This window comes from Penaeus japonicus, unplaced genomic scaffold, assembly GCF_977035675.1.
Source record: "Penaeus japonicus unplaced genomic scaffold, GWHDUDI00000001_assembly GWHDUDI00000013, whole genome shotgun sequence".
NCBI classification, from domain to species: Eukaryota; Metazoa; Arthropoda; class Malacostraca; order Decapoda; family Penaeidae; genus Penaeus; species Penaeus japonicus.
Window position 1 is genome coordinate 8,125,193 of NW_028234415.1, and position 12,500 is coordinate 8,137,692.

The 12,500-nt window shown below is 38.7% G+C and overlaps 1 protein-coding gene across 1 annotated transcript in view; it reads left to right on the plus strand.

The window, feature by feature from the left end:
* Positions 1-10,372: 10,372 nt before the first annotated feature.
* Positions 10,373-12,500, plus strand: part of LOC122252547 (uncharacterized) — a 24,212-nt gene continuing 22,084 nt past the window's right edge. The window contains exons 1-2 of the mRNA XM_086543129.1: positions 10,373-10,512; positions 10,860-11,019. Of these exons, the coding sequence (XP_086399255.1) occupies positions 10,908-11,019 (112 nt within the window). The 5' untranslated portion in view covers positions 10,373-10,512; positions 10,860-10,907. The remainder of the gene's footprint in view (positions 10,513-10,859; positions 11,020-12,500) is intronic.

Genomic DNA, 12,500 nt, shown 5'->3' on the forward strand with positions numbered 1-12,500 from the left:
AGAGAGAGAGAGAGAGAGAGAGAGAGAGAGAGAGAGAGAGAGAGAGAGAGAGAGAGAGAGAGAGAGAGAGAGAGAGAGAGAGAGAGAGAGAGACTGTGTCTGGTGTTCACCACGTTTTAGGATGAATTCACTCCATTTCTTCAACATTGTGATTGTCAACATCGAGTTTAACCGAAATTTTGACGTCTACTTCAAAATATCTTTGCTTGCAATAAGAGCTCCACATCACATGGCGCACGATATTTTTATTGATGAATGCAGTAACTAGAGGCCAGTCGATGGGTAATAACGATCGCGTAAATTTTTTTTATAACAAATATCATGTCTACAGCAAGATAAAACTGTAAATCTGTGTGGGCAATAACTTTATTTTCGGTTAGTTTTGAACAACTTGTGTTTTCGCTTATTAGATTACCACATTCGATATATATAGATAAATAAATATATATATATATATATATATATATATATATATATATATATATATATATATGTATGCATATATACATACATAAATATACATATATATACACATATGTATGTATGTATATAAATATATAAATATATATGATATATATATACATATATATATATATAATATATATATATATATATATATATATATATATATATATATATATATATATATATATATATATATATATATACACACACACACACACACACACACCACACACACACACACACACACATGTATATATATATATATATATATATATATATAATATATATATATATATATATATATATATATATATGCATATATATATATACATATATATATGTATATATGCACATATATACATATATATATATATATATATATATATATATATATATATATATATATATATATATATTATAAACATACAAACAGATGTGACAATCACCAATGAAGGATCAATTAATTGTTTCCACCAGGAAACACGTATTTCAAAAGAAAAAAAAAAGTTTCCCCATGTCAACATACCACATATTACACGCCTCAACTATGGCATGTCCGCGTTTGACCTTTGCCAGCATATACCCTGAAACTGACAGTGCAGTGCTAACGGACATTTCCAACAGCTTTGGACTGAAGTGGGTTTTCTCACACTCGTTTGCGAATCCCTGGGAGTATGCGGGAGGGGGGAGGGGGGAGGGTTAACACGAGAGCACGTGCATTGTTGACGAATATGTGCTTATACTTACTAAATTGTCCGCTGTATCACTGTGCATTATGTTGAATATCTTGATGTCCACGTATGTTGGTCATCGTAAGATCACTCTCTGATCGTATTCGATGTATTACTAATAAACTATGCTACTGTGAATACTGTTTATATCAGTATACAGTGTCAGTGATATGGGGATGGATTTGGGGATACAGTATTGGGTAGAAAAAATAACACTTCTTGGGAAAATCTGTTATATTAGTGATCCATTCAGTTATCTTTAGAAATTACAAGATTTGTGATATAAATAAGATATATATGATAGATAAGACAGGTACACACCGTTATGTCCGCTGGTAAGAAGAAAAAAAAAACTTACTCAACAAATTCGCACTTTTGATATATATCCACAATGGACCTAGACTCTATGGGTGTGTCTTTCTCTACATGATATCCCATGATTGATCCCTGGGTGCTAGATGGTGCTATGTCTCTTTTTCATTTATTTTTTTTCAACAGCTTGATGGGCCTTAATCAGAACAGAAAAAAACTCCCATGTAGTGGCGGATCTATTGCTCCCCCCCCCCCAAAAAAAAAAGGTAATGATTAATGATACATTTCGACAATAATTATTACTTTATTAGATCACACTACTGGAAACACATGTTATATGTATTAAGACTAATGAGTAAAGGTAGACGAAACTTGTCGCAGTCATAAAATAATACCAATGAAATCGTTAAACCCAAGGTCTATTTACCCTGGTTGAATCTCTTGGCAACGGGTCCATCAATACGAGGAAAAACTACAGTTGCAGTACGATGTTTTTTTTTTTTTTTTGCATACTTAATTTATTTCAATTTATTCCTAACACTTCTAAAAAAAATGTTGAGTCACAAAGCTGTGTCAGTGGAATTAGGAGTAGTGCTCGAATGGCAGATTCAGGTAATTATTCTGAATTATTCATGGTGTACACTCAGAAGTGCCAATCTACCACAGAGGGTACATGTACCGTTTGGGAACTCCTGACTTAGCGCAAGGCTGTCTAGAGGTAAAAAGATGTATGTCATGGTAAAGGCCACTGTTTTTCAAACTTTTTTTTTTCATTGCGATCCGAATAGGTTTCAACATTCAAATTTGCGCCCCTATTGGACAGTATTACAAACTATTAAGTAGTTTTTTTTACGCCCTTATTCATTGGGCATGATATTTTTTTTTATTTTTTGTTGTTACGTACTTTATCTGTTGATTAGAAAATCAGATTATTACATGTTACTATATCATTTTTATGAGAGCAAACGACCCACTGATTAGTAGCTCGCGAACCGTACTTTGACGTACCGTATAACATATGCTATAGGTAATGAGACAACCATTCCTTGTACCATTGCTTACCTTGTTCTGAAAGTTTAGAAACCTGATAAATGATATTTCTAGCTAAAAGATATTCAATGAGACCATAGAACGCATTCTCTTTAAAACAAATGATGCTGGGAATTGGAATAACTCCATGCTGTGCCGTTAGGAGATATAACCACAGAGAGCAAATGGGATCACTATCGAGGGGGAAAAAAATAAATAAAATAAATAAAAATAAAAATAAATAAATAAAATAAATAAAAGGGCAATATATTTCACATGATGAGCGCTTACTTCAGTTTGGGTTGTAATTTTAAATAGTTTCAAAAGTTATAAACATGAATTACACAAGGAATTGGGTGTGATAATTCACATTTAATAACTGCCATTCCCATGTAAAAGTTATACTAATAGCTTAAAGATGCAAGAAATTATTAAGTAAGAATAAACCTGTTTTTTCCAGATGAACTTAAGGACAATTAGGAAATGTCTCCGGTGTACATTGGCTGTTATAATTAATTTAATCAATTTTCCGAGATATTTGTAAGATTTTTGTTCATATTTGCGTTCAATTACCTCAACTGTTTATTAATGTTACCACTTGCAGGTAGATCTATTAAAATGATCAAGATCAGCAAAGTTATTAAACCAACAGGCAATACACTTAATGAATTCCCGATATTCTACAGCAACATGATTTCGCAAAAAGTGATAGGATGGTCTTTGCAAAAGGAAAAAGTTGTACATCATGATCACTGCATGAAGGGTTGTGATGATCACTGTATGAAGGGTTGTGATGATCACAGTATGAAGGGTTGTGATGATCACTGTATGAAGGTTGTGATGATCACAGTATGAAGGGTTGTGATGGTCACTGTATGAAGGTTGTGATGATCACTGCATGCAGGGTTGTGATGATCACAGTATGAAGGGTTGTGATGATCACAGTATGAAGGGTTGTGATGATCACTGCATGCAGGGTTGTGATGATCACTGCATGCAGGGTTGTGATGATCACAGTATGAAGGGTTGTGATGATCACAGTATGAAGGGTTGTGATGATCACAGTATGAAGGGTTGTGATGATCACTGCATGCAGGGTTGTGATGATCACAGTATGAAGGGTTGTGATGATCACAGTATGAAGGGTTGTGATGATCACAGTATGAAGGGTTGTGATGATCACTGCATGCAGGGTTGTGATGATCACTGCATGCAGGGTTGTGATGATCACAGTATGAAGGGTTGTGATGATCACAGTATGAAGGGTTGTGATGATCACTGCATGCAGGGTTGTGATGATCACAGTATGAAGGGTTGTGATGATCACAGTATGAAGGGTTGTGATGATCACTGCATGCAGGGTTGTGATGATCACAGTATGAAGGGTTGTGATGATCACAGTATGAAGGTTGTGATGATCACAGTATGAAGGGTTGTGATGATCACAGTATGAAGGGTTGTGATGATCACAGTATGAAGGTTGTGATGATCACTGTATGAAGGGTTGTGATGATCACTGTATGAAGGTTGTGATGATCACTGTATGAAGGTTGTGATGATCACTGTATGAAGGTTGTGATGATCACTGTATGAAGGTTGTGATGATCACTGTATGAAGGTTGTGATGATCACTGTATGAAGGGTTGTGATGATCACTGTATGAAGGTTGTGATGATCACAGTATGAAGGTTGTGATGATCACTGTATGAAGGGTTGTGATGATCACAGTATGAAGGTTGTGATGATCACAGTATGAAGGGTTGTGATGATCACTGTATGAAGGTTGTGATGATCACTGTATGAAGGTTGTGATGATCACTGTATGAAGGGTTGTGATGATCACTGTATGAAGGGTTGTGATGATCACTGTATGAAGGGTTGTGATGATCACTGTATGAAGGTTGTGATGATCACTGTATGAAGGTTGTGATGATCACTGTATGAAGGTTGTGATGATCACTGTATGAAGGTTGTGATGATCACTGTATGAAGGTTGTGATGATCACTGTATGAAGGTTGTGATGATCACTGTATGAAGGTTGTGATGATCACTGTATGAAGGTTGTGATGATCACAGTATGAAGGGTTGTGATGATCACTGTATGAAGGTTGTGATGATCACTGTATGAAGGTTGTGATGATCACTGTATGAAGGTTGTGATGATCACTGTATGAAGGGTTGTGATGATCACTGTATGAAGGTTGTGATGATCACTGTATGAAGGTTGTGATGATCACTGTATGAAGGTTGTGATGATCACTGTATGAAGGTTGTGATGATCACTGTATGAAGGTTGTGATGATCACTGTATGAAGGTTGTGATGATCACTGTATGAAGGTTGTGATGATCACTGTATGAAGGTTGTGATGATCACTGTATGAAGGGGATGAAGGTTGTGATGATCACAGTATGAAGGTTGTGATGATCACTGTATGAAGGTTGTGATGATCACAGTATGAAGGTTGTGATGATCACAGTATGAAGGTTGTGATGATCACAGTATGAAGGTTGTGATGATCACTGTATGAAGGGTTGTGATGATCACTGTATGAAGGTTGTGATGATCACTGTATGAAGGGTTGTGATGATCACTGTATGAATGTTGTGATGATCACTGTATGAAGGTTGTGATGATCACTGTATGAAGGGTTGTGATGATCACTGTATGAAGGTTGTGATGATCACTGTATGAAGGTTGTGATGATCACTGTATGAAGGTTGTGATGATCACTGTATGAAGGGTTGTGATGATCACTGTATGAAGGTTGTGATGATCACTGTATGAAGGTTGTGATGATCACAGTATGAAGGTTGTGATGATCACTGTATGAAGGTTGTGATGATCACTGTATGAAGGTTGTGATGATCACAGTATGAAGGTTGTGATGATCACTGTATGAAGGTTGTGATGATCACTGTATGAAGGTTGTGATGATCACTGTATGAAGGTTGTGATGTTGATCACTGTATGAAGGTTGTGATGATCACTGTATGAAGGTTGTGATGATCACTGTATGAAGGTTGTGATGATCACTGTATGAAGGTTGTGATGATCACTGTATGAAGGTTGTGATGATCACTGTATGAAGGTTGTGATGATCACTGTATGAAGGTTGTGATGATCACTGTATGAAGGTTGTGATGATCACTGTATGAAGGTTGTGATGATCACTGTATGAAGGTTGTGATGATCACTGTATGAAGGTTGTGATGATCACTGTATGAAGGTTGTGATGATCACTGTATGAAGGTTGTGATGATCACTGTATGAAGGTTGTGATGATCACTGTATGAAGGTGATGATCACTGTATGAAGGTTGTGATGATCACTGTATGAAGGGTTGTGATGATCACTGTATGAAGGTTGTGATGATCACTGTATGAAGGTTGTGATGATCACTGTATGAAGGTTGTGATGATCACAGTATGAAGGTTGTGATGATCACTGTATGAAGGTTGTGATGATCACTGTATGAAGGTTGTGATGATCACTGTATGAAGGTTGTGATGATCACTGTATGAAGGTTGTGATGATATCAGTATGAAGGGTTGTGATGATCACTGTATGAAGGTTGTGATGATCACTGTATGAAGGTTGTGATGATCACAGTATGAGGGTTGTGATGATCACTGTATGAATGTTGTGATGATCACTGTATGAAGGGTTGTGATGATCACTGTATGAAGGGTTGTGATGATCACTGTATGAAGGTTGTGATGATCACTGTATGAAGGGTTGTGATGATCACTGTATGAAGGTTGTGATGATCACTGTATGAAGGGTTGTGATGATCACTGTATGAAGGGTTGTGATGATCACTGTATGAAGGGTTGTGATGATCACTGTATGAAGGTTGTGATGATCACAGTATGAAGGGTTGTGATGATCACTGTATGAAGGTTGTGATGATATCAGTATGAAGGGTTGTGATGATCACTGTATGAAGGTTGTGATGATCACTGTATGAAGGTTGTGATGATATCAGTATGAAGGGTTGTGATGATCACAGTATGAAGGGTTGTGATGATCACAGTATGAAGGGTTGTGATGATCACTGTATGAAGGTTGTGATGATCACTGTATGAAGGTTGTGATGATCACAGTATGAAGGGTTGTGATGATCACTGTATGAAGGTTGTGATGATCACTGTATGAAGGTTGTGATGATCACTGTATGAAGGGTTGTGATGATCACTGTATGAAGGTTGTGATGATCACTGTATGAAGGTTGTGATGATCACTGTATGAAGGGTTGTGATGATCACTGCATGAAGGGTTGTGATGATCACTGTATGAAGGTTGTGATGATCACAGTATGAAGGTTGTGATGATCACTGTATGAAGGTTGTGATGATCACTGTATGAAGGGTTGTGATGATCACTGTATGAAGGTTGTGATGATCACTGTATGAAGGGTTGTGATGATCACTGTATGAAGGGTTGTGATGATCACTGTATGAAGGGTTGTGATGATCACTGTATGAAGGGTTGTGATGATCACTGTATGAAGGTTGTGATGATCACTGTATGAAGGTTGTGATGATCACTGTATGAAGGGTTGTGATGATCACTGTATGAAGGGTTGTGATGATCACTGTATGAAGGTTGTGATGATCACAGTATGAAGGGTTGTGATGATCACTGTATGAAGGGTTGTGATGATCACTGTATGAAGGTTGTGATGATCACTGTATGAAGGGTTGTGATGATCACTGTATGAAGGTTGTGATGATCACAGTATGAAGGTTGTGATGATCACTGTATGAAGGTTGTGATGATCACAGTATGAAGGGTTGTGATGATCACTGTATGAAGGTTGTGATGATCACTGTATGAAGGTTGTGATGATCACTGTATGAAGGTTGTGATGATCACTGTATGAAGGTTGTGATGATCACTGTATGAAGGTTGTGATGATCACAGTATGAAGGTTGTGATGATCACTGTATGAAGGTTGTGATGATCACTGTATGAAGGTTGTGATGATCACTGTATGAAGGTTGTGATGATCACTGTATGAAGGTTGTGATGATCACTGTATGAAGGTTGTGATGATCACTGTATGAAGGGTTGTGATGATCACTGTATGAAGGGTTGTGATGATCACTGTATGAAGGGTTGTGATGATCACTGTATGAAGGGTTGTGATGATCACTGTATGAAGGTTGTGATGATCACTGTATGAATGTTGTGATGATCACAGTATGAAGGGTTGTGATGATCACTGTATGAAGGTTGTGATGATCACTGTATGAAGGTTGTGATGATCACTGTATGAAGGGTTGTGATGATCACTGTATGAAGGTTGTGATGATCACTGTATGAAGGGTTGTGATGATCACTGTATGAAGGTTGTGATGATCACTGTATGAAGGTTGTGATGATCACTGTATGAAGGGTTGTGATGATCACTGTATGAAGGGTTGTGATGATCACTGTATGAAGGTTGTGATGATCACTGTATGAATGTTGTGATGATCACAGTATGAAGGTTGTGATGATCACTGTATGAAGGGTTGTGATGATCACTGTATGAAGGTTGTGATGATCACTGTATGAAGGGTTGTGATGATCACAGTATGAAGGGTTGTGATGATCACTGTATGAAGGTTGTGATGATCACTGTATGAAGGTTGTGATGATCACAGTATGAAGGTTGTGATGATCACTGTATGAAGGGTTGTGATGATCACAGTATGAAGGGTTGTGATGATCACTGTATGAAGGTTGTGATGATCACTGTATGAAGGTTGTGATGATCACTGTATGAAGGTTGTGATGATCACTGTATGAAGGGTTGTGATGATCACTGTATGAAGGTTGTGATGATCACTGTATGAAGGTTGTGATGATCACAGTATGAAGGGTTGTGATGATCACAGTATGAAGGTTGTGATGATCACTGTATGAAGGTTGTGATGATCACAGTATGAAGGGTTGTGATGATCACTGTATGAAGGTTGTGATGATCACAGTATGAAGGTTGTGATGATCACTGTATGAAGGTTGTGATGATCACAGTATGAAGGGTTGTGATGATCACTGTATGAAGGTTGTGATGATTACAGTATGAGGGTTGTGATGATCACTGTATGAAGGGTTGTGATGATCACTGTATGAATGTTGTGATGATCACAGTATGAAGGGTTGTGATGATCACTGTATGAAGGTTGTGATGATCACTGTATGAAGGTTGTGATGATCACTGTATGAAGGTTGTGATGATCACTGTATGAAGGTTGTGATGATCACTGTATGAAGGTTGTGATGATCACTGTATGAAGGTTGTGATGATCACAGTATGAAGGGTTGTGATGATCACTGTATGAAGGTTGTGATGATCACTGTATGAAGGTTGTGATGATCACTGTATGAAGGTTGTGATGATCACTGTATGAAGGTTGTGATGATCACTGTATGAAGGTTGTGATGATCACTGTATGAAGGTTGTGATGATCACTGTATGAAGGTTGTGATGATCACTGTATGAAGGTTGTGATGATCACTGTATGAAGGTTGTGATGATCACTGTATGAAGGGTTGTGATGATCACTGTATGAAGGTTGTGATGATCACTGTATGAAGGTTGTGATGATCACTGTATGAAGGTTGTGATGATCACTGTATGAAGGTTGTGATGATCACTGTATGAAGGTTGTGATGATCACAGTATGAAGGGTTGTGATGATCACTGTATGAAGGTTGTGATGATCACTGCATGAAGGGTTGTGATGATCACTGTATGAAGGTTGTGATGATCACTGTATGAAGGTTGTGATGATCACTGTATGAAGGTTGTGATGATCACTGTATGAAGGTTGTGATGATCACAGTATGAAGGGTTGTGATGATCACTGTATGAAGGTTGTGATGATCACTGTATGAAGGGTTGTGATGATCACTGTATGAAGGTTGTGATGATCACTGTATGAAGGTTGTGATGATCACTGTATGAAGGGTTGTGATGATCACTGTATGAAGGTTGTGATGATCACTGTATGAAGGTTGTGATGATCACTGTATGAAGGTTGTGATGATCACTGTATGAAGGTTGTGATGATCACAGTATGAAGGGTTGTGATGATCACTGCATGAAGGTTGTGATGATCACAGTATGAAGGTTGTGATGATCACAGTATGAATGTTGTGATGATCACAGTATGAAAGGTTGTGATCTCTACAGTTTTGATAGGTAGTGCTTATTGTATGCGGTAACTTATTGTAATATAAGTTAGATATGTCGTTTCTAAAGTAACTGCTGTGTGAATCTCGTGTAATATAATTTAGATTATATGTAGTTTCTAAAGAAATTGTGCGAAACTCGTGTAATTAGATAATATGTCGTTTCTGAAGAAATTCTGTGAATCTCATTTTTAAAAACGTCACGTTTTTTAAATTGTTCTTTAAATGGACTTCTACCGCTAAATAAGGCAATTATACAGTTAGCAGGTGTAACGAGCTGTTAAGTTAACCACACGAAATTATTATTTATTGATTAAACATTCGCGTTTGAATTGTATAAAAAATAGCTTGTAATGATGTACATTACCTTATTAATTTATTCATTAAAAAAAAAATATCGTTGATCAGCTGATTTATGTTTTGTAAACAAACAAACTTTAGTCCCACGATGAATGTTAACTAATCCACAAAATAAACAGAATATTACGTAAATAATCAACCAAACAAAAAAACAGATGATATACACCTACCAAACATATGCATTTCCGATTTTCAAAGAAAATAGAAATTCGATGCGCATTCCGTTACTCTTTTGTCTCGCTGAATCGCGATCTCCATTCAACTTCCAAAACCCGAACGACGAAAGAACACTGACAGTCTGTTAGGTTTTTCTCCTGATTTAAGAGTAATTCGAAAGCTTTCACGCACTGAGGAACAGTAATAGGATCTAGTTATGTGATAAATACTAGAAATTCGTGTCTGCGCGATACACAAAGAGAACTGGCGGCAGGTAAGATAATCATCCAGTATGAATCATTTTATTTGACATTTTCTTACGACTTTTAGAATTTTCATTAATACAGCGAAGTGGCAATAGAGGTATGAATCGAATATGACATTAGGAGTCTTTATATCTACACATTTTTTGGAATACGATAATTTTTTGTGTTAATTAGCCAAGTTGTTATACCTGTATATTATCAAGGTATGGAAGGAAAATATACAATTTTTGAATATCAGATTTAAACATAGCACAATAAAATATTCATTCAAACTAGAGACAAATTAGATACATGTTTACAAAGACATATAGCTAATAGGCAGACACAAATATTTAATGTATCTTCTTGTCACTAGGATATGGTGTATTAAGGAACATCACAGAAGACCATTCACTCTGTGGTCATGTCTGACAACACTATTGTGACGGGTCTTGGGCACAACATGTCCGTGGTGGCGGAGGATGTAGACGCTTCCATTTTCTGCTTGCCTGAACCACAGGCTGCGTCGAAGTTGCGTTAGAGGTGGGTTGTGGGGGGCGTGCGGGCCTTTGTGGGATGGGGGGGTTTGAGGGGGGAAGGGTTTGGGTTTCGGGGTTTTTATGTTGTGGTTTGGGGGGTAGTGGGGTTGGGGGAGTGTTTAGGTGTTGGTGTTTTTTTTTTTTTTTTAAGGGTGTAGGTGGGGTTTGTGGTTGGTGGGTGGGTGGGTAGGGGGGAATTTTGGGGTTTGGGTTTGTGTGGTTTTTTGGGGTGGGGTGTGTGGGGGGAGAGGAAGAGGAAGGGTGGGAGAGGGGTGGGGAGGGGGGAAGAGGTAAGGTGGAGAGGGAGGGGAGAGAGAAGGATGAAGAGGAGGGAGAAGAGAAAGGGGAAGTGGAAGAGGCCCGAGGGAGATGGGAGAGGAGGGGAGGGAGAAAGGGGAAAGGGGTGAGAGGGAGAAGGGAGAGGAAGAAGAGGGAAGTGGGTGGAGAAAGAAGAGAAGTGGAAGGCGATTTAAGAAGAGAAGAGGTGAAGTGAGAAGAGAAAAGAGGAGAAGTAAGAAAAAGAGACGGGGAGTGAAGTAAGAAGAGAGAAGAGAGGGAAGTGAGAGTGGAAGAGAAAAAGGAGAGAAGTGAGAAGTGAGAACAGAAAAGAAGGAAATGGAGGGAAGAGGAGACGGAAAGCGAAGAAGAGAAGGAGAAGTGATATAAGAGAAGGAGGGAGTGAAGAGAGAGAAAAGACGTGAGAAGGGGGGAAAAAGGAGAAGTGAAAGAGAAAGAGGAGAAATTGAGAAGAGAGCAGCGGAGAAGGAGAAGAGAGGAAAGGAGAAGTGAGAGGGGAGACGAAGGGCGGTGAGAAAAGGGGGCGAGGAAGTGGACGCGGAGGGAGAGTGGAAGTGAGAAAAGAGGAAAAGAGAGAAATGGAGGAGAAAAGGAGCAGTGAGAGAGGTTTTATTGAAGTGAGAAGGAGAAGGATAGGGAAAAGGTGGAGAGAGAGAAGGAGGGGATAGAAGAGCGGGGAGAGAGTGAGAGAGGAGAGGAGAGAAGTGAGAAGAAAAGAAGAGAGAAGGAAGAGGGGCAGTGAGAAGAGAGAAGAGAGGAAGTGAGAAGAGCGTGGATTGGTGAGGGGAGAGGGGGAAATAGACTAGGGAGAAGTGAGAAAGGAGGAGTAAGAAAAGGAAAAAGATGAAATGAGATAGAGAAGGATGGAAGAGTAGTGGAAAAGGGGAAGAGAGAGGGAGGGGGAAGAGGAAAGGGGAGAAGTAAGAAGGGAAGCGTAGGGAGGAAGGAGATGGGGAGAGAGAGTAGAGGAAAGAGAGATAGGGGAAAAGGGAGGAGGGGAGAGGATAGGGGGAGAGAGATAGGGGGGAGAAGAGAGATAGAGGGGGAGAGGTCGAGGGGAGAAAGAGATAGAGGGGAGAAGGAGGTAGAGGGGGCAAAGGAGATAGAAGGGGAGAAGAGAGATAGAGGGGGAAGGGTAGGGGGGAAAAGGAGTAGAGGGGGGCAAGCGGCTGGGGGCAAAG